The 24,786-nt window shown below is 35.5% G+C and overlaps 1 protein-coding gene across 2 annotated transcripts in view; it reads right to left on the bottom strand.

Annotated features, from left to right (window-relative positions):
- LOC145674496 (uncharacterized) overlaps nt 1-24,786 on the bottom strand; it is a 108,016-nt gene that overhangs the window by 37,123 nt on the left and 46,107 nt on the right. The window contains exon 1 of one of the 2 annotated variants that reach the window (XM_081744639.1): nt 8,942-9,044. The exons of the other annotated variant lie outside the window; for it this stretch is intronic. Within the exon in view, the coding sequence (XP_081600765.1) occupies nt 8,942-8,993 (52 nt within the window). The 5' untranslated portion in view covers nt 8,994-9,044. Of the gene's footprint in view, nt 1-8,941; nt 9,045-24,786 lie in introns of those variants that run through there. 2 annotated transcript variants of the gene reach the window in all.

The following is a 24,786-nucleotide window of genomic DNA, read 5'->3' as shown; positions in this document are numbered from 1 at the left end:
ATTAAGATCATGTATGCTTTTTAAGCTGTGAAAATCGTAAATTAAAAACAGAGCCTAGTGTCAATGTAATATTTCATGAATCTATCATACGTTTGACCGTCGGAGCTATCCTTGATTTCTCATAATGTTTTGTTTTATAGATACGTAACTATACACATTTTTCTAGTTGATTATACTCTTTACCTGTTATCTGCCAATGGAACTGTTGAATTTATAATACAAAACTGTTATACAGAAGAACAACTAAAACCACTTCTATGTGATATTTTGCAGGGCGTCATATATAAAGAGCGCATTATACCCTTCACGGGTTCTTTACTGTATGTCTTTATTGTACAGAATTGTGGCATACAGACACACTGCACTTTTCACTGCACACCTTACCAATAAAACTTTAAGAATTCATTATTAAAATCTTGCACCTTTATTTATACTCTGATATTTAGGAGGGTGCACCGGACATGACCCGGTGTGCTGGTGGGACAGCACGTGCTCGTGCAGCATTGTTTGGATTATTTCGTTGTGGGAGGTCAGTTTTTCAGAAAAACATCTGGTTGGTTCAGAGCCTTTATGGTTTGAATTACAGGGCACTGTGCGAAAAAGGAATGGAAAAGAGGGAGGCGAGACTACGTGCCAGTGAACGAGAGACAGAAGGGCACAAATATTTCTAGTTCCTGAATACAATTAACTGAGTTCAAGAAGAAACAAAGATCCATAACTCTTTCTCTAGAAAGAAAAAAAGAGAAAAACATAAAAAACTCTGATTTACTATTTGGTATTTTCGAAGTTTTCTGTCAACCTCTTTTTAAGACAGAAGAAGAAACACTATATATATATATATATATATATATATATATATATATATATATATATATATATATATATATATATACGTAGTGCATAATGTAAAAATTAAGTACGTGATTATTTTTCGTCCTAGGATCATTGTTAATACCTCATTCTCTTCAGAATAAAGAAACCTTTAAAAGGTTACCACTCGCATGTCCATATACGCCAGAAACGGAATTAGGGAAAACCTAGGAAATTTAACGAAAAAATCTACGATTTCAAACTATTGGGTCCCTCTCGCTAGAATTCAGGTTGACGTAGAAATCTCAAAGAGAATTTGGTAAATAGAGGCATGCCGTACTTTGCACAAGATTTAAGTAATTTTAAAGAAAATCGCATGTAACTTACACACTTAATGATTTAGAACACTGCATTTTAAACATATAACAGCTATATATATGAGGAAAACATTCGCACAGGTTCATTGGTAAACATTCAGTATGACCATAGTTATTGAAATACAAACTTTGGTGCAAAGTGCAAAAAATCTAATGTTAGACATTCCTATGCGTATAAGCTTCAAGCCATCCTTCAAAAGTCTAGTTACTTATTAAAAAAAAAAAAAAAAAAAAAAAAAAAAAAAAAAAAAAAAAAAAAAAACGAACCCTTTGTGAGTGAAGCCTCTCTCAAACTATTTTTGTAGATCCGTCACTGACCATAATTTATTTTCCAACAAGAAATTCATTTCAGCATTTATCCAAAAGGAAATTTACCTTAATTTAGAATGCAGGAGGTTCCAGTAGTGATACTTTTCTATCTAAAAGTATTTTGAACCTGTGCAAAGTAAGCTGAAACTGCTTTCTTCCAGTTTTATTTTTTTTATGGCTTATAAACGTTTCACATTTCAATTTCAACTATTGCATCAAAGTTCCATTATGCACTGTAGTATTCTACGAAAGTGACTTAACTTTGACGAAAATTATTGTAGGTGATGTCTTTCAAATTTTGGCGGTCTTTACAGTGACTGCTTTCCATACCTCTACAACAACAACCTTCCGGGGTAATTAGAACTGATGTTAACTCTTAACAATATGGAAAAAATACAGTTAGATGTTCTATATTAAGGTGGCAGTTGAAACTTCCTCTTTACAATTCATGGTTTTACCGACAGAGGACTGTGAAACTCTTTTCTTGTTTTGTGCAAAGTAACCCCTGATGTACAAAGTAACCCTGTCTTACGGTACACAATGCGTTTGCAAACTTTCAATATGCTATTTTGAAAGGTAATAGCTGGAATTTTTTTTTTTTTTTTTGAAAATTCCCAAGAAAAAATGTGATGTCACGACCCCGCCCCCATTTGGCACCCCAAGGTGACCATCGGTTCAGAATTGCATCTTAAGTATTCTCTGGTCCATGCTTGACTTGACTAATAAAAAAACGCATTAATTGCCTGTTTTAGAACCTAAATGAGCTGTTAAAGACAACACTGCATTGTGGTACGAAAACGTACCGTGAACCTTATAAGGGTTAAATGCTAATTTCAGGATGGTAATAACTCCCTAGGGTTATTATCCCAGGTAATTATTCAAGGGCGAAAGGATTCCCGGTTACACTGGTCCTGATTGAGTTTAAAATCAAAACATTTTATTTTATTTTATTTTATTTTTTAAAAAAATGTCATATTGCTGCTGTGTAAGTTTCACAATTTGTTATTGGCAGTAGGTAAAGTGCAGTGGTAAGCTCATGGACAGCTAATAAAACTACATTAATCTCCAAACCTGTAAGGTGTTATTTAAAGTGTCCACTTGGAGGCCTAATACGGTATCCTCGATTATAGATGCAATATTATCCAGTCTTTTGCAATGAAGTAAGTTCAGCTGTATATTTACATGAGGGCCAAAAAGGAGAGAGAGAGTTCGCCATGCCCAAAAAGGGTTTAATTGAGCGAAGAAGTACATTAATTAATTGCTTTATCCTGGATAATAGTTTAAAAATGGAGAAAAAGAAAACAGCTTTATATGACGTTGTTTATGGATATCCAAAGCACTTGGTTCGATTTCTGACGGAGCTATAATATCAGTTCAGTTTTCAAAATATGTTCCATTTCACTTATTTAAATATAATAGAGGGTTCACATAACAACAATTATACAGAATTTAGTAAAACAGACGTCCTATCAGAAGTAGAACATGATGTAGGCCTGTGTCAGGGAGATTCTCTAAGATCTTTGTTATTTATTGTTCAGTTGGATGTTGTGATAAGTGTAATTTTTGATTGGAGCTTGGGTTATGCATTTAATACACATAGAGTTCGTCTGTTTCGCAGGCCATTAATAATGTAAAAAAAATTACAAAATTTGGTTAATATATATATAATAAAATATTGGAAAGGATAAGCTCAAACTTTGCTATAGACAAGTGAGTAAGCTTTATGATTGACCCTCAAGGCCTTTCATGGGTAGCCAAACCCCTTATATTTTGTTTCGGTAATAAAGAGGTTAAACGGGTTCAGGTTGACGAACCCTACGGTTCTTTAGGTTGCGTTTATACCATCTGTCATGGCACTGAGAATAAATCAATATCAATTACTACATACAAGGACAGTCGAGCCGACCCGAGGTAGGCGATCTTTAATGTGAGACAAATGGCTACTCGCCCACCGAAGTTGGTTTACACTGTGAAAATTGAAACACCATTTAAACACTTTTATATAGATATTGAGGGAAACTTGATGAAATAGTGTTTATAAAGTGTGATTCGCGTGTCCAAAAGCGTTAATTCTAAAACAAAAAAAAAAAGTACCTCGTATGGCACAGCTTATTTAAAACATTAATCTTCTCTCAAGATGATGACACATTTTGCAAACACACCTGGGACATACTTGGAAAACAGCATGTAAAAGGGGTGAATATGTGTACTCTGGAGGTGATCAAAGAGTGCCCGTAATGTGGAAACTGTTCTACTGTGCCTAAAAGTGGTTTCTTTATTTTTGCAGTGTAGAACCGACCAGGATTTACCGAGAAATAAAGTACCACACACACACACACACACACACACACACACAGAGAGAGAGAGAGAGAGAGGAGACAACAAACATATCACACAAACGACCCATGCTCTTACACACACCTAATCATGTAATGAAACTGTAATCTATGGTAAACTTGTGCCAGGAACTAATAAAGATTTTCAAATTGTATACATGTTGCCCTGCAAATATATTTAAAAAGTAATAATTTTGTGTAGAACAATGGCTATGATTGCAATATAGCTAATGGAACATTGACTTTGCATCTCTTTTCAGCTCCGAGGCTCTGTGAGACGTAGAACTACAGCGTAACATGGACTGTAAAAAATAAATCAATGTATAAAGATGATTTGGACATTTTTAGAGAATACTTCAGGTAATCATTCTGCTTGTCATAAAGAATCTTCAAACCCATCAAGATCTATATGTGTCCAATGCGTATACTGACATAGCGGTTGTTTTTTAAACATAGCTTGGACACTGTACACATTACCGACAGTCTTTTGACAATCTCTCATAACACTTATTTACATCTTTTAGATATCTAGTTAGACATACACAAAAGTTTCCTTTTATTGTGTGTGTGTGGAGGGGGGGATTTTCTTTAAAAATAACTTTTACTCAAAAAAAAATATAAAGTAATAGCAAGGCCTGGGTTACAAGCTAGGAGAGTATGTACATGAGGTGCTAAATTTAAATAACAGATTGCTGCTTATGAACAAAAGTGTAGTTATAGGAAAATAGTTATCCATTCCATTCATTGAATCATTTCATTGGTAATATATATCACGTCTTGGACTGTCTGCAACAAGAAAGAAGAATAATTTAAGAATAGAACAGTATTGATTAACCCTTTTAGGATTTTTGGTAACTTTCGTTACCATGGCGTAGTATCGTCTTTGACCGCTTATTTAGCTTCTATAACAGGTATTTAAGCCGGTTTGTTTTAATAGTCAAGTTAAGGATGGACCAAAAAACACCCCAGAGGAGTTTGGAAATAGGATGATCAACTTGGTGGTTTCAAGTACGGGCGGAGGGGAGTGACTTTTTATTTGTATTTCGTAAGATAAATTTCAAAAAATATTCACGCATTTAGATTTCAAAATATCAGATTGAAACTTCCCATACGGATTGTATGTACATTTGGGTATTGTCCAAATTGTTTTCAGATCTCTACGCGAAACCGGAGCCGAATCCGAGGGGCGGAAGTTTTCCGAAGGTGTGTTTTTTTTTAGAAAAAAATGCGAGTTTTCACGATTTTTCCGGTTCAAGTATATAATGCGGACACGTGAGTGGTACCATTTGAAAGGGTTTGTTATACTAAAGAAATTGACGTTTGCTCCATGACTATAGGTCAAACAGTAATGACAGAGTAATTTTTATAGTATGTATATATTTGTGTATATATACAGATGGTGATCAGAAAAATGGAAACACCTGTAGTTGGCAACACGTCAGATGTATGGGTTGGCAGTGGTGTCCGCAGCGCCGGACCGCTGGTGGTGGTGTGTTAGGTCGGTCTCCAGACTACGTCAGGCGCAGTGGAACAGCAGTGTCCAGTGGCTGCACCAGACGGAGGTAGTGTAAAATAGGAGATCTCTCAGATTTTCAAAGAGGTCAAATTGTTGGTGCAAGGTTATGTGGAGTGAGTGTGACGGCAGTGGCTACTGTGTTAGGTGTGTCGCGTGGGACAGTGTCGAAGGTGATGACGGCCTACACAACACACGGGAAAACTACATCGGGGAAGCGGAACACTGGGCGGAAGAAAATCATGAGTGACAGGTCACGCCGGGTATTAAAGCGCATTGTCACGCAGAACCGTCGTGCTACTGCAGAGCAAGTGACGGAGGAACTCAGTCATCACCTCTCCCACCCTGTTTCGACAATCACAGTCCGTCGTGAATTACATGACATGAACTTACGGGGTCGTGTTGAACGGGCCAAACCGCCCATCAGGGACTATAAGGCTTTTGCACGCCGCAAATGGTGAAGCAACAATGCAACTTGCACCGCTGAGGACTGGAAACGTGTGATATGGTCGGCTGAGTCATCCTTCACCCAATTCCCAACCACGGGCCGTGTTTATGTGTGGAGGACGCCCAAAGAAGCTTATGATCTGGAGTGTCTCCGCCCAACTGTGAAACATAGCGGCGACTCGGTGATGCTGTGGGCCCCAATATCATGGTTTTCTTTGGGTCCTGTGGTCACACTTAGCGGACGAATCACTGCCAACGATTATGTCGCAATTTTAGGAGACTACTTGCATCCTATGGTCCGGCTGTTGTTCCCGGACAATGACGCCATCTTCCAGGATGATAATGCACCCATTCATACAGCTGGCATTGTTGCAGCGTGGTTTGAGGCCATCGGGATGAAGTTCAACACCTCCCCTGGCCCGCCCAATCCGCAGATCTCAACATAATTGAACATCTGTGGTCCGTCTTGGAAACACGACTCCGGCGACGATTTCCACCTCCATCCTCTCTCATAGAACTGGCCGATGCCCTGCACGAGGAATGGTGTAAAATTCCACTTGCCACCATTCATGTCCTCTATGCCTCCATCCCACGTCGCATCAAGACTGCTCTGAAGGCGAAAGGTGGCCCGACACCATATTAATCTGGTAAGTTGCAACTTCGTTCAGGTGTTTCCATTTTTCTGATCACCATCTGTATGTATATAGGGCCTAAATTCATTTTCAACAATTTTTTCCGTCCTTTGTTTTCAAGATACAATATTGACATTTTGCATACGTATTATGTACGTAACAGTGTTTTTTTTTTTTTTAAGAAAAAAATCTGATCCATACCTAAACCCAGGCCCGGGCAAAAGGGGCAAGGTAGTTTGACGGGATTTTCAAAAATAATTTCGTTTTTTTCCCAAATTGTCCAGTTCAAGTGTATGATATGGGAATGTGAGTGACACCGTTCGAAAGGTCCCGTTCCACTAAATAAAATGAAACATGAGTCTAGGTCAAACAGTAATGACGCAGTACGTTTTTAAAGTATTTATTTATAAATGTGCATATATTTATATGAAAAAATGGGTCACCTTCAGAGTTTCTAAACTTTCCCCCTACCCAAGTTTTCGAGATACATGATTGACATTTTGCACACATATTATACACGTAACAACGTATTATAATTTTTCTTTCTTTTTTTTAAAAAAAAGAAAAGAAAATCAGATCCCTAAGTGAACCCAGGCCCAGATCAGACGGGAGTAAAAGTTTCGATTTTTTTCGAAAAGTCTCCCGGTTTTACCCGATTTTCTCGTTTATGGTGTATAATACGGACACGCAAGTGTTACCGTTGCAAAATATACTCTATCCTGAAAAAGAAACAAGGTATGAACCATGATCTTGTGATAAATAGTAAGGAAGCAGTAGATGTTTGATTGAAAGTCTAAAAGTTACCTCAAAAACTGGAAATCCTGAAAGGGTTAAAGAGGTTCTAAGAGAACAAAATGACTTATATCAACCATTTATAAGTGGTATTCGAATGAAGAGATTTACATATTTGATAAAACAATCTGCTATATCAGAAGCACAGATCAATACATATGATCTCATATGGGAAAAGTTTCAGGAATGTCCAAGGTATGTCCGGTAAGAGCACTCGATTTAAAGCAGTGCCCTAACCATGTCTTGTCACTACATATTTTCTAGATTACACATGTTGTGGGACAAAAGCAATCGACGTTTCAATTTAAGCACCCGCAAAACTAGTACCACATTATTATCAATTTTCTCTAGGAAGAAATCTTTAAGAATGTGTTGTTTCTTTACAGTGTACGAACTGAGCCGAACGCGGAAAGAAGACCAAAACATGAGCGCCTATATAATAGCAAACATATGATCAAAAATTTTAGATTTCAATATAATGCAGGCTTAATACACAAATCAACATTTATAAAGACTGTGATTACATACTTCTTTTTAAATGTAATACATGGCTCAAGTATTGGGTTCTTTCTTGTTAAAATTTAAATTCAACGTCTTTTTTTTCTTTTGTGAGTAGATGTCTCCCGAAATGGCCAGTGCTACTCCTCGCCAATCTTTTTATATTCATAAGTAGCCATTATAGAAGCAATACGAACATACGTGTTTATTCTCGTTTCACCTAAGATAATATATATATATATATATATATATATATATATATATATATATATATATATATATATATATATATATATATATATACTGATCAGTTATTGATCAAGTACGGTAAATGTACAGTCTTGCTCAAAACATCTCACTTACCCACTTTCTTTAGAAAAAGATATTCTGGGAAATGCAAGTGAAGAATTCAAATAATTTGACTCTAAATAAAGATTTCAATTGTCTAAAGAGAAACCACATTTCTTTGATTTAATTCCAACTGTAGGTAAGAGTATTTGGATTTTCGAAGAGAAGTTGGTGATCGATCTTTTTTGTACGAGACTGTACATACATTGAATTTATATTAATTTAAGTATTTGTTTTTGTAATTTATAGTTACGCAAAGTAGAGCTCTTCCGTGGCTAGGCGGTTAGCGTGCGCGCCTTTGGCGTGGGAGACTCGGGTTCGCTTTCTGGCTTGAGCTCTTGTGGTTCGGATTCCACGTTAATCAGTAGGTCCCGTCTCATAAAGCCTTGCTGCTGAAAGGGATGTTAAACTCACAACCAACATCAGCATCAACAGTTACGTAAAGTAAACCAATGCTGATGGATGACTACTGTAGCTAATGATGATAATCAAATAATTAGTGGAATACTTGCAAATCCATTATAAAATCATTATAGAAAAAAAGTGCAAGACATGACCTTATGTAACCTGAGATTAAACTATGAGCTCTCAAAATGATCTAAGTGTTGGCCAACCCACCACTCAGCCACCGTTCATGCTCTGCATACCAAGAAGCAGTTAAAGAAATAGTAAAAATTTTGCTAAAGTTCTAACATATTTGTGATATTCACTCTTCTCTTTAAAATAAAATAATTTAAAAGCCTCAGATTACGTTGTTTTGGTATATCACCGTACTAAAGTAAAGGTACTTGCTTGTAATATCCAAAACACAAATTATAATCTTTGGTTACCTTATACTTAAAATTAGAAGATTTTGTTAAGATTCAGCATTTAGCTTACCGTCCAGTAACTGTCCATAAATATTGAGCAGAATCCATAGAATAATAGCCATGTTTAACGTACTATATTCACTAAGACTTCCGCTGATGTCAACCGTCTTATGGAGAGCTGAACAGTAAGAACAGCGTCGCGACGGAGATATGAATCACGTGGTGTAATTACGTCATCATTGCTCATCATTACTAGTATGCTGAAGTGCAAACGTGTTGTCTCATTGCTCCTAATATTATTGCATATTTCTGCAGATATAATATCTTTGCATTTTGTTTTTGCAACAGAATATACTGAGCAAAATATTAACTATTATATATATATATATATATATATATATATATATATATATATATATATATATATATATATATATATATATATATATTTGAAAGAACCAAATATTTCTTGTTTTGTCGTACCTCTACACACCACGTAAACAGCTTTAAAACTAAATGTTGAAAATAAGGCATCAAATTATATATTACTAGTTGAAATGCATGTTCCTTTCACTTGATGAATAAATTTAAGGAAACTTATTGAACATTGTATTTGAATACCCTTCACCCCCTATGTATCACAATCAAAGTGACAAAAACTCTGCTTAACTCAAGTAATAATTCATGTTCAATAGTGCATTTCTTACGGTGCAGTTGTTATTCTTTGCGAAAGATTTGAACTTCCTTTCCCACTTAAAATACCTTCTTTGAATCAACCTGAATTGCTCAATCGGAATTCTAATTATGATTGAAAGCTTAATATTAAATTCTTTAAACATTTCCTCTTTTTGACCATTTTGTGAATACAAAATGAGACTTTAAAAAAAAACTGCCCCCTAACCCTAATCAGAAGAGGTATTTCCGAAAACACAAAGGCCCATGACTGCTTATTTTTAACATGGAATTTATATCCTGTGTTTCATTTTTCTAATAATGAAAAATGAAACGTAATGATCGTAAAAAAAAAAAAAAAAAAAAAAAAAAAAAACAACCTCCCTTTTAGATATCATATTTCAATGAAAGTGACATATTAAGAAATCGGCTCAAGCCAAGTGTTAACTATGTTCCAGAGTTCATTTCAATTATTAGTCCGTTTTCCCCTGATGAGAATGTCGTATATTGAGAAGAATATAGAAAAGAACTCCTTTTGTCCTTAACTAACTAACTATATAACTAAGTAACTCTATGGACTATGGAACAAGGAGGTTCAATGCCGCGTTCACAAAAGCTCTTCACTGACTTCTATTCTTAGCCAACTGGTTCTAGTTACTACTTTGTATTCCTATTTCTGCAAGATTCATCTTAATATTGTCGGCCCACCTACGCCTAGGCCTTCCTAATGGTCGTTTTTCGATTGGTATTCCAGTTAAGACATTGAAAGCTTTCCTACTTTCTTCCATCCTGGCTACATGACCTGTCCACCTAAGCCCTAATTTTATCTGGCTACATGACCTGTCGTAATTTTATCTGCATAGCATGAGGACTCATCAAGCACCTGTATCTTTCTCATGTATTATGAATCTCTAGTTCTATATTAGTAAGTGTAATTTAATGGAATAGACATAACAAAATTCCAGATCTAGAACAGTGCTAACTACGTTCAACCTTATTCATTTCCAATGGTTTAGCTATTTTCCGTGATAATAAGAAAGACAACATGGATTTGAATATCAAGAAAAGGTAAAGAAAATTTCCTCATCATCATCAGAAAAAAGAATTTCGAAAACTCTTAAGTACATGTTATATTATTTCTAGTTAAGAATTTATATAACGAATTTCACAGCTCCAACTAAAGCAAATGCTTACATTTCGCATTTTGTTGCTTACATTCCGCAATAGTGGGATTCTTATATCATACAAACGGTCCCTTTTTTCCTGTTGTTGGTGCAACATTTTCAAAAAAACTTAAAATGTTTTCAGTAATTTATAATGATGTTCGGTTTATATGTAGATTTTCATCTTCTTAACCTCAAGCATTTGTGACAGACACGGAGCGATGGTGGCTTAGTGGTATAGCTCTCGTTTTCGGTGCGTGGAGTCTCAAGTTCGATTCTAACTTTCGCCAAATGGATACTATTTTAGGAGATGCATCCTAACAACCATACACGCTGGTGCTACGATAAAAGGTATTGCCCCTGACAGTTTTGTCCACCACTAAATGTTTTGCTTGTATTCTCACATGGCAGTTGATACATAAAGTGTCACAGAGGAAAAGTTAATTTGCCTTTCAGCAGATCCGAAGGAATTACTTTCATTTCTTTGGATAAACTCAAGACAGTCAAGAATTTTGTAAGCAGAAGTTTACAAAGCATAAATACTTACTTGTTTCCACTTCTTGAATCATTTAAGATCACAGTATTTTCACGCTGGATATACTTGAGTCGATTTCTTCAGCAATGCTAAACATTTTGTTCAAATTAGAATGCTGCTCTTAGAAGAAAAGAAAAAGACAATAGCAGCAATATGCTCTACCCCACGAATACATTGTTAGCATATACGCTAGCGGTGCTGCAAACCAAGGTTTGATTCTCGATGGGAGCTCGTATGGTTCGGGTCCCACGTTACGCTGTAGGTTCCAATACCATACGTACACTCCCTTTACTGAACGGATCTCTAAAGTCCAATTCAAGCAACGAATACCAGCAATGGATTTCTTGAAGAACTTCAGTATAATTTTACTAACAAATATCTCCACTAATTACTGTGGGCAATATTTTGTGTCCTACCTTCTCTACATTTCAAATAGAATTACTCTCAACTACAAGACTTGCACAAAATTCGAAAGTTTCGTGTATTGACATTTTACTGAAACACATGCAGTCTTTTCCCGTCCATTCTCGGTCAAACATCTAAATACACTGAAACGCATGTTTAATTATTTTAAATGAATGACCCAAACACTAAATTTCATGTCTCTAGCCTTAAGTGACTTCGACGTATGGATTTATTATTATAGTAATTGCAATCCTCACTCATCTTTCTTCGTACCCGTTTTCTTTTGTTCTATGAAAAATATCAAGTGTACTAAAATGCTTTCTATCACTCCACCCCATAAACTAAATAAATAAGCATATAATCTTCCATATCAAGATACATGTTCTTTCTGTTTATATATACTTTAAACTCAAATTAAACGCAATTATTTCCACGTGTAAGTTAACCTTGCTTCACAAATCTAACAGCAAAATCATAGCAGGAGTGTCTGTTCGGTTTTCTAAAAATCCTACCACACTAATGCTGGAATAGCTCCTTTACGTGTTGACTATTTATTTTTTTTTTCATTCTCTTCTCACATTCTACAATTATTGCGTTTAGTGCACAATGGCTTATGTTTGTATTTGGAATACCTTGTATAAATATTAACTAGCCCAAAAGTTCTGAAGATTTTAAGCCTTAAAACACAAAGGTGATTACATGAAGTAATACGTATATAGATAGCTAATCAAAAGGAGTTTCAATCCTCAGAAATAACCAATCTCAGGTGGGACACGAATCCCGTGGTGGTAAATCTCAGGAGAAAGTAACCTGGAAAGATCGTAGAAAGCGAACATTTCGAGTTGTCGTCCTCACAGGTTCTTATGTAACGAATGGAACAAACAATAATTCTGGTGTGGAATGTTTAAAGAATATGGTCTTTAAATTATATTTTTCTAACTAAATAATAATAAAAAAAATGTTTCACCAGTAAACCTGGCAACATCTGCTTTCGCCTTGCCTAGGCTCAGACTAATATCTGTTCTCGTGCTTCATGGTTTTCAATTTTTCTTGAATATGTCCTGATTACTGTGAGTGCACATTTGCATTGGTTAGGTAGTACAGTTAGCGATGCGTAATATCTTCAGCAGTTCTGCAAACACAAAGTATAATATTCTGTTGATACAGCAATGCATTAGGTTGTTTGGAGTAGTTTAGTGTGATTGCAACAAATGATTATAGCGTCGTAAAGTATTGTGTGGAACATTTTTGTCATCACACAGCACTGTGTCCAGAAATGATTATTCCTCAAATGATATAATAATACCAAAAGTGTTACTCATACAATGCATACATAGCCCTCTACGACTACTAAAACTGAGATACTTAAGTAGTAGCTAGAGAGATAGCCTCTAGCAAAAAGTGAAAAGGTGGCAGTAAGAAAATAGGTTTAAAAATGCTAAAAAAAAAATAAGTACAGTGTGTACCAAAAAGTAAGGTGAATTTCCAATTTACTGAAACACGTGCAGAGATAAATATCTGAACTGTATCATGTTTGAAATGAAATTTTTCAGTTTAACGTCCAATGATTATGCCCTTTAGGTTAAAGGAAATGACAATTAAAGAAAATGAATGATGATAGAAGAATTGTTGGAATATGAAAATGGAAGCAAACGGAAGTACCCGGAGAAAGCCCATGAATACGGTGATGCCCACCACAAACGTATTTGGCCGGGGATCGAACCAGGAGCCCCACACATAAGAGGTAAGCAATATGCCATTGAGCCACAATTCATATGTTTGACACACAGTATCACACTAACATTGGACATAGGAACCATCTTGGGCCTATCGTCTGAGGTGGGTGAAGGAAATGTCCATTCGAAGGTGTTTTTGGTTTTCATTCAAATGTTTCGGCATCCAGTCAGCACACACTTTTCTGAAGTCAAGTTTGTCATGAATGATGCTCGTCACGGAACCATATGAGATTTGCAATGCTCGTAATCTCACTCTTCTGTCTTCATGGATCCTCGCATCGACGTCACATACATTCCTGATGGTGATGGACGTTTTGGTCTGTCAATTCTGCTTTCATCTGTGACAGTCCTCCTAGAACTTGCACCACGTATACACTTGTTTCCTTGACATAAAACTCTATGCATAGACCTGCAACACTTCTCAATGGTTTGTGTCCATAAGAAACCAATAACACAACACACCTCCTCCTTGGAGTAATATTCAGGTCTCGAAATTGCTCTAGGTACCAGACGGATTTACGTAGAAGGCTATAATTTCCGTTAGACTTCTCTCATATAGATATAGGCAAAAAAATAATAATAATAAAATAAAAAGAAATAATTAGCTACACAAAAACTCTGGGCTCTAGAGACAAATTCGCCTTATTTTTTGATACAGCTTTGTACAAGAGAGAAAAAAAGCTAAAAAAAATCATCAGCCTTTCAACTCTCTTACAGTCAGAAGTTGGTTACAGTGGTAATTGTAAACAAATCCATGGAAACATATTTTAGAAGTAAACCTTTCAATGATCTTATGAGACTGCAATAACAATTACAACTAATTTTAATTTATTCATCAAATTACCAATACCAATCTACAACACAAAATTTATCCTTTGTTTTAAAATGTGTTCTTCTAATGTATGTATGTGATTAGTTTCTTACTATCACGTACAGATTTCACGAAAAACATCCTTTATAAATTTTATGTGCATCATGTAAAAAATAATTGTGGATTTCTTTAAAGGTTTCTCTGTAGCTCCCCATAAGAGTGATATCGCCATCCATTTAGCATTGTTATAAAAAGAAACGATGTGCAGAATCATGTAGTAATAAATTTATTACATAACAATCATATTGCTGGCAGCACTGACGAACAAGAGATGTCATCTGTTTTCTGCTATGCAGCATAAAGGTTGCGTTTTGCAATTTCATGCGTCTGAAAAGTTTTAACTTTTGTGTTGGGTTTCTGGCAGTGAGGTGTGTATGAGAAGGAGATTATGTTCAGTGTATCAGAATGTCCCATCAGTGTAAGAATAATTCGGATACATTTTCTTATATATCTGGTGAGTTAATGATGAAAAGTCAAAGAAATTACCTTACTCCTGTTGTTAAAAGAGCATATGTACTATATTTTGGTTGAAGAGCAGGGAATCAAGATAATCAATGGGTGCAACTTATCTGTTGCAGTTCTTACTCCAGGAACTTTCAAAACTTGATGCAAGGAAATCAAAGTAGGCTACAATTTCCTTACCAATGGTTTGGATGAAGCACGTAGACCACTTGAGTGACTGTTACTTTTGTTTGGCAGATGTAAAGGTCTCTCTTCAAAATCAAAACATCACATTCAATATCCTAATTTTTTAACCGCAGGGTGCCCAGTGACACATAGTGAAGAGGCGCGTGTGCCGAAAGCTCCCAAAAGTGGTACGTTTAATGCAGAACAAGGAAGTTCAGACATCGACGACTTCTACTTCGACCCACAATCTCTCTCATATGCACCATATCTCACACACAAGAAGAATTTACGGTCTTGTACGGGATTTAAATCCATCGAAAGCAAAACCGGAAATCTTGACTCTAGACTTCTGGTATCTATTGGAAAAGAAATGTCAAAATCAGCACGTTTCGAACGCAACAGAATAACTTTCATCTTCTTTATCGAAGACTTGAGAAATTGCGTATTGTAGCAATATTAATGAGTAATGAATATATTAATACATAACAATATTAATTTATTTCAGAAATTTGGCCATGAATACAATTCAGCAGTCATTGATTCATGCTGCTCAATATTGATGGTGCTTGTCCATTCTTTTATGTAATTCCATATTGGTGGTTGAATATGTAGTTCAGGTGAGATATTGCAATACTCTTAATATAATACATTCAAGTAGCGAATCTGTGGATAGCTTAAACTTATCCAGGCAATTTTTACAGGCAATCAACAAGGGTATACCAAAGTTTGTTGGTTCCTATGTGAATGGTACACCCGGATCAGAGTTAATCATCACGTGCGGAAAACATGGTCATCACGACAAGAATGTGTTCTAGGAATCAAGAACATAATATGCCAACAAATCCTGAACCCTGAAAGTGTTCTGTTTTACTCATTTCATTATTTATCAAGCGAGGCTTGATGAAAATCCTCCGCAAAACATTGAAACGAGATGGGCCAGCTTTCAAGCTCCGGAAGACAAAATTCCGAAGCCTAGGTGACGCAAAGATAAAGGAAGGCGTGTTCGTTGGCCCACAGAAAAGGCAGCATGGCAGGCATTCAAGTTAGTGTGATCTAATTTCCTTGGTAATATATAGCAACAAATTATAAAACTATTGTAAGTGATATAGTGCACTGCTTCCAATGCAACTTTTTCCTGAAATCACATTTTTATAATCATATCTGGCCCTTTCCTGCAAAATTTAGTGGCTGTTAGTCATGAACATAGGAAACAATTCCACCAGGGCATTGTAACGTTTGGAGAGCAGTTCACTGGACGATGGAACTGTAGTGTTTGCTGAAATATTTTGGTCTATCATCAGATAGACTCCTTCAGATAGATGCAAGAGAAAAAAAGACTATAATTGTCATTTCAGTAGAGATTTTTATAAACTTTTGTTTGTATGCTGAAAATGTTTGTTCTATGTCTCTGTAACAAAAGGTCATGTGATTGCACAATATAAATGGTAGGTATTAGGAGAAAACGGATTTCACATGTCAATTTATCACCTATAACTTATGTAAACTCACATGTTTTGAACTAATGGACAGAACACGACTTCAAATGTATTTTGCAGTGTAATTCAAGAAAGGGAAAGTAACGTACTTTATAACTGTAATAAGAATTAAGAGCATGTATTTTTAAATAGAAATAGTTGCCCGCTAATAACCGAACAAGCAAATTTTGAATTACTGTACTTTGAAATCTCCTTATACAATTTGTGGGTAGATTGCGTTCAGCTGAACCACAGGCATAAGTATCTTAATTTAAGGAATTTGATGTAAGTTTAATTTAACTAGACAGAAAGGGTTACATAGCTTAATTAATAAATTAGTGTATAACTCCATTGCATTCCAATACCAAGCTATTGCTTATTCAGTTCAAAGCGTGAATTAATAAATACTTCTGTACTCACCATTTGCTCAGGGAATTATGTAGTATTCTTACGGAGGATAAAGACTAGATGACTTCAAAAGTTTCAGTTTATCCCACTCTTAGATGTATTAACCCATTTGCACTGTATTGTGGAATAAAACGCGTCCGTAGTCTTTTCAACGTGAGCGAATTTACATTAATTAGAGCTTCCCGCATAATTACTATTAAAGTTAAATTTATCGCTTGTTAGCAAGGCACATTCTATTTTAAACTACCGTGAGAGAACCAGAGTACCATTTTACTAGAATAGACGCTAGCCCTACTGTTCCTTTTCCATAATAATTCCAAAGATTTTTAAATCCTTTATTATTGTTTTTCAGTAAATTATTGTTAATTGACTTCAAATGATATTCAGATTTAAAGTAGACTACAATTTTAAGTTTTACAGGCTACAGTTTTAAGTTTTATTAGTAAAACCAAAGCCCAGATTTTAGTTTATACTATTTAAGTTAGCAAGAGTATTATTAGTCTGCACAAGACTTTTAGTTATTTAGAGTGTAGAACAAGGTTATTTAATACAACTGCATTTTTAATACTATATAAAATGAGGCAGACAATCTATACGGACAAAATTTAGAATAACTGATATTTAGAAAATTTAACAAAATAATATTAGATTATGAACGTTTTTTTTTATAATTTTAACAGGGATAGGACAGAACCAGATGTTCACCATATCTCTTACAAAAGAATTTCCCGCACTTTTGCTTCCTGCTTTCGTATTAATCATATTTCACAATTTAACACTACGGTATTTGATTAGTTACGGAGTTATGAAACTACTTAAAATATTTACGTAAATTTTAATTTGTATTAGTTTTAAACGTCAATTACACTGTTAACACCAAACAATATGTTACGGCAAAAATTTGGTGGAAGCAGAATCATTTCTTGATCGCAATATTAAGGTTTAGACCTTTAATATTAATTGCAAAACACTTTGCTCATAATTTCACAAAACACTATACAAAAGAATTAAAGTATTAACTTCACGTAGACTTTCAAATTAAACAGACATTACTTTATGAAGAAAGAAAACAAGCATTAGAAATGCAGATATGAGGACTATAGAAGTTGAAGCTACAATGATTAAGGATTAGAGTAAGCACAATTGATTCAAGGAGAATCATTCTTAACTTGGTTTAAAGACAACATTGCCATTAATATTTATAAAAGAAGGGGATATTCTGTGGCTCAACCAGGTAATTTTGGACTTTTGCGTAACTTAAAGAACGGTAATTATGTCCTTAGTAAGGATTATTTAATTAAACTCAACTAGAAAGTTTAAGTAATAAAATATTCAAAAACACTCCAAATAAAGTTTTACTATACACATAATGTAACATAAATAAGAAATAATAAAATTAATCCCCTTCAAATAACTTCCTATACTAAGATAAGGGGGAGAGCTAATTGGTCAACCTTGTGCGACACTATAACTTCTTCAGAGGAGGAATGATCTCTGACCCGTAGCTTGATGTTTGATCCTCTTTGTCATTTATTTGTCCATTGTCGAATTCAATAGAAATCTAGAATCTATCGATGTGTAAAACTTGTACGTGGTGCTTCTTTAAGAGATTCTTTGCTGTTCTTGTCTTTCTTAATCTGCACACACCTTTGTTTTGTACTTTTCTACAGAATGACAGTCAAATTTCTCTTACCATTCACTAGATATTTGTTAAATTTAAACACATAAATCACATCGACCGATATACCAAAGCTTAGAAATAGATGACATATTTGACCCTAGAATACACATACAAAAAAGGTAACGTACATGCTTACAGGCACGTGGGGTGCTAGAAGCTCCCACTAGTAAAAGTAATAATAAACGAACTTTAGCAAATCTACATTAACTTATCATATAAGAATACACAATAGCATTTTCTTTATACATTTTGAACACACATAGTTATTTCTTACTACAGGAAGCGCATACTTTCTGTTTACACCTGGCATAAAAAAATATTTTGTTTTTCTGTCCATGTTAATGGAGCATATTCGTCATCATGTTTGCTTCGAAAGACCAAGTGTGTTAAGCACAATGCCTGTAAACGTTTTTGAAAAAAAAATGAAATGAAATCTTTAAGTTTTACGTCCCACGGTTATGCCGGTTAGGCTAAAGGAGACGGTGATGATAAGTAATGAACGAAAGGTGGAATGAAGAAAATGGGAGGAAACGGGAGAACTCCTAGGAAACCCACGCACACGGCGTTTGTCCACCACAAAGTTCACTTGGCGGGGCTGGGATCGAACCCGGGACCCCAAGCACCAGAGGTGAACGCTCTACGACTGAGCCACCGCGCACGATGAAACAAATATTTCATGTATGTGTGTGCGTCTATGGCTCTCTTTACATATATGCCTGTTTAAACGTAGCGTGTGGTCTCACCACCTGGAAAACCGACGGATTTGTTGTAGTTATAATAAATAAGAAACTTCAATATTGCGAGGAACATGAAGTACATATACTTGCTGCATTAAACTTCGAACGAAGGCTCTTGAAGGTTATGTTTTCAATTTTTCACTACCATTCATGAAATAGTATATTCAATCTGTTTTTATCATGCCTGTTTTATTATTTTTATACTATGATGGTATACATCCACGTTAGTTACAAAAAATTATTTTCAGCCACTTGCAATTGCAAATTTCGGTAAATTGTGTGTGTGTATTTTTTTTTTATAGCGAAGCAACATTGCATACGAGGTTTGATCAAAATGTATGGTGAATAATTTTATTAGAAACAAAGTAATAAGCTTACATGGAATTTGATTTAATCTCCTTGAAAATAGTGTTCTTGTCTAGCAGTGGACTAATCCCGACCTTGAATCCATGACTGGAAGAATTTCTGGAAGGATACTTTTGAAAGAGTGTCGGCTGCTCTGCCATGGCCCTTCTTTAAGCACGGTTTTAATTTTTATGAAGAGCTAGAAGTCGCATGGTGCTATATTTGGAGAGCACAGCGAATGTGGACAGACAGAAATATTTTTTTCGGCCAAAAATTCGCGAATCAAAAGCAAGGTCTCGAAAAGTAATTCGCCTGTTTGAACAAATTGTTTGTGCCACGCTTTTGCATGGTTTCATGTCTTTGACGTCGAAAGACTCTCGATCATTGCTCGTTTTCAACTACTCCTTGCCGCTTTTGAATCGCTCATACTACTTGTAAACAGTTTTCAATCCCACAGCTTCTTCACTATACACTGATTTTCACATTCTGTGAGGTTTTTGGAACTTTTCTTGCAGCTTAGAACAAAACTTAATGTTGGCGCGATACAGAAACTCTTACCAGGTCCTCACTCTTCTGACTTTGCAATCCAACTATATGTCACAACTCGCTCAAACTCGACACTGACTTACCAAATATTTAGGCTACCTGGCTTACTATTTGAAATGAATACAACAACGATAGATGGCACTGTGCAACTACATTCACCGTACTTTTTGATCACACTTTGTAGTTTATAGGGACATTGTGAGGGGAAATTTGTTAGTGTACGTTTTGTTAGTTAGATGAGGTAGATCGAGATTTACTCTAAGAGCTAGCTCCTAGCGCCCGACATAATGAATTAAACCATACATGCAATTATATATCTTGCAGGGAGAATAAACACGATTGTATCAGTCTTCCCTCAGCCAATACTATTAGCATGTACAGCACGATATGTTCAGTTGGTGATTTCGTAATAGCTTCTTCTGTCATCGGGACAAAATAAGACACTGAGAGAAAGGAAATGTTAATGTCTCTATATACCACTCAAACAAATACATTGATAAAGAAGTCACAAGTAGACACTTCCCTAAAATTGCTAAAATGTTGAATAACTGAATGTGACTTTAGATGATTTAAAACAGATATACAGGGTGTTAGTGTATTGTACCGAGAAACTGTAACAGGTGAATTACAGGGAAAATTGTTTTATTTCAGATTTAGTCTGTCCAAAAGCGTGGGAACACTACTGTATGTTGCATCAAACATTATTTCGGGAAACTGTGGAGTGGTCTTTCATATTATTGTAAAGGAAGTCTCGCAAACGCTGTTAAAATGTATATTTCACCAATATGCAGCAAGTGCGCAAGAGATTCCGTGCAGGACACATTCTCAGACTTTTCACCAACCGAATTCTCGTACATGGTCTTAATTAAATTTAAGGTTCAAAATGGGTAACAAATGAGCCTTGAAAGCCTGAATACGAAATGTGTCGGCTGGAAGTCGGAAGTGTTAATGAACGCCAACTCCGTGGTTATTAGCGTTCGGAATACCACGTGTTGCAATATGTTGTTTAAATGTATATGCCACATCTTATTGTATGTATAAGCGTGATATAATGCTTCGTAGCACCATTATGGAACACAAGAAACCATGGACCTTGTGGTCCCCAACATTTCCGAAATATTCTGTGTTCATTGTTGTCAAACATTACATTGTGCCTACTTGAGATTCACGTTTCATTCAGAGCACATCTATTAATTATGTTGGGGGCGTAACTGCGAATTATGTCTGTAGGGAATTTATTTCACACACATTGAACGTTACTGAAATATTCATTTTTGGATAGTGTTCGTGTCACCTTCTTTATACTGATATGGCCAGCAGCGCTACTGTTTCTCCTCTTCGAAATAACGCTTGTTGTAATATATTATTTCCACACGTTTGGACGGCCCTAACTTTGAAACTATGCAGTTTATCCAACAGCTTGATATGATTTTTTTTATGTGGGAAATCACCTGCCGAAATAGTTCATTAATACCCTGTACCGAAACGTTGTTCAATGATGAAACTGTTAACATTGCATCAGGTGAAAAGATGTGATCTTGTATAGAATTCGCTTACCAAATATCTTACAAAGCAAAACTCTGTTTGGAAGAATCGTCTTTTACCACTTACAATAACCCATATTTAGCTTTATCCTCTATGAAAAATTGAAAAAATTATTCAACTAAAAGCAGGAATGATATTATATATTTGTTCTGCTACAAATGTAAAATAAAGAAAAAACAAATCAATTGTAAGTAGAAGAAACGAACTTCTAATGTCGTTAGTGTCGGACAGCGCAGTACCCCATCATTATTTTCCAAGTGTTCTCTTCGCATTATTGACTGAAGTACTATCTCTTTACCCTACTGTTCAATTAATACACGATTCATTGGTTCTACGAATGGGGAGCTTTTAGCACAAATAAATGCTATATAAAACATACCAAGGAATTATTTCATCAATCGAAGATTCTTTACAATTTCATGGTTGGCTACTGCTTCGTGAAGGAAAAACCGGCTAAATATTCTTCGCCACGTATAGCAGCTTTACCTTGCTTAACTAATGAACTTAACTCTGGCAAATTTTCAACTATTATACATTGTTACTGATAATTCGAACAAGTGAATTAACTGCTTCAACATACAAATATTTAGTTTCCGGAGCAGTACTAACCCAGTGAACTCTACTATCGATACATTGCTGCATAGTATATATAGGCGACCCATAAAGAAGAAATGTAAAGTAAGACATTAGATTGCAATTATAAGCTGTAATAAACACAGTAGAAGTAATAAAACCAGAGATAATCAAATGCCTAATTTCGGAATATCTTACGTCTCTGACACATAGCCCTACTACTATACTAATATAATATAGGAGCGAATAAAGTGTAGTCCAAATATGGATTACCAGTATGATACGAATTTAGTCTACACTAAAAAATCGTTGTATTATTTCAACGACGTGCCCGTGTGTTAACACAATTGTGTTAAAATATAACACAAACAGGTGGTTAGTACAATTCACTCTCCATTTGAAGTTGTCTGTCAAATGCAAGTAGTTGAAATGACACACAGCCTATATGTTAAATTAACACAAGTGTAGAATCTTCGTTCTTGTTTTATGCGTGATTGCCAAATATGCTGGCCATCTAATTATAAAGGCTTATGTACTGAAGCTGGTCAAACACAGTGGAAAGAAATACTTAAACAAATCCAGGTATTCCTAAAATTTCAACGTGCATACAGAGCGATGTGTTCTCAATTGTTTTACATAATGTTTCTGAAGAAATATGTCAACAGCGGGAAACAACACCGCAATACTGTGTCACTTCTACACTGCACTACAGCTCACAAGTCAACACTGGGGACTATGTTTCAAAAATGGCGTAAAACCAGTAGAAACAAGATTAAGAGGCAAACATACGTTTACTATAAGGATATAGGTAAGAGTTTCCTATCATTCTTGAACAATTTGTTGGTGAATGTTGTGTTTTGAACCATCAAGAAATACTTCACAATAAGGGGAGGACGACAAAAAGTTTATGAAGATTTTCTAAATGAAGTATTCTGTAGTTTACTATTCCTATTTTAAAAGTAGAAACTTCGGTAATCGTAAGCATGCACGCCACAAGCTTTTCCAACACAGAAAAAAAGTTCCATCTACACTGCACACTTAGTTATTTCAACAATGAAATAGGTGTCGTAGTAATACAGAACTGGAGTCGAACTAACAACAAAAACGGTGTTAATCTGGTAGCTTGTCCTTGAACTTTACACAGGGAGTGTTGAATTAACACCAAAAAGGTGTTACTTATACGGCTTTGACCTTGAATTATGACACAGATTGTGTGTTGGAATAATAAGAAAATGATGTTGAAATAACACAAGGACTGTGTTTTATTAATACTTGATATGGTGTAATATTAACACAAAATAATTAACACACTACACACTGTGTTACTTTCTTCGTGTTGGTGCAACACCACAAAAAGTAACACTCAACACTTTTTCCCACACTACCAACCCTGACACGGTGTGGAATCAAGATCGAAAATACTAACACAGATCCAAATTTAACACCGCTCAACACAAAAACGTAACACACCCCCTGTGTTAAGCGCTAACACTGCGGAGTCTATGTTGAATTAATTCCGCATAGTGGTAAACACGCTGGAATCACTTCCTTGTGTTAAATTTGAGTTGAACTAACACAACCATCTTTTAATGTGCAGAGTCACTTCTTTTGAAAAGAGCAAAGATAACGATGTTCTAATTTTAGGTGGAAAACCTGAAACCGTGATATACTGTAGATCTCATTCTCCGGAGAAAAATTCTAAATAGCCATACCCCCCATTAAATGTGGCCGCTTGACCATACTAAATAATATTTTCTTTTAAAAAAAAGCTGCAGCCGAAAATAACGTTATTCTTTTTCTCGTTGGAAAAGGCTCAAACCACAGCCGTCATGTCTGACTTCCCTTCAGGGAGGCAAGAGCACCACCGACACAAGACTTTCACGTTTTGTTCTAGTATTATTATTATTATTATTAAGTATGCTGCCTTTCGGCAGTCCTGGGACTAATGAGCATTTTTTTTTTCAATTTTAGATTTGGGCTTGGAAATGTTTCTTCCACTTTTATCAATCTTAAGCTTCCTCTTTTTGCACTCAATCTTTTCTCCTATCTTTCAAATCATCGATCAGCTGTGTTCTTCTTCTTCCTATTCCTCGCTTCCCTTCATATTTCCTTCTATGGCGGTGTGAAGAAGACAATTTCTTCGCAAGATGTGTCCAATCCAATTGGTCTTTCTACGAAGGATGGTGGCTAGAACTGTCCTCTTCTCTCCTATCCGTTTTAAGACATATTCGTTTGCTGCTCTCTCTGTCCATTTTATCTTCTCCATCTTCCTGCAACACAACGTTTCCAAGCTTTCTGAATACTAGTATGTTCTCTCTTAATACTAGTATGCTCTAAATACTGAGGTTCTTCAATACTTCTTAGTAGTTTGAAGCTGAGCCATTAGATGGCGCAACTCTCGGATAATAGAAGTATATTAGAAAATTAAAAAAAGATTGAAACACAATAACTACTTTATTTAAAGCAATAACAAAACCAAACTTAGAACATTATCGTACCTCAACATTATCTAGTGCATTATCCGTGCAAAATTTTGATTTCTTTACTCCCTAGAGAGTAAGGTAGGTTGTACGGAATAACATTTTTAGCAAATTAA

The sequence above is a fragment of the Thermobia domestica genome, chromosome 17 (genome assembly GCF_964235325.1).
Source record: "Thermobia domestica chromosome 17, izTheDome1.hap1.1, whole genome shotgun sequence".
NCBI classification, from domain to species: Eukaryota; Metazoa; Arthropoda; class Insecta; order Zygentoma; family Lepismatidae; genus Thermobia; species Thermobia domestica.
The sequence above is the reverse complement of the archived record's forward strand: the minus strand, read 5'-3'. Positions and strand labels throughout refer to the sequence as shown.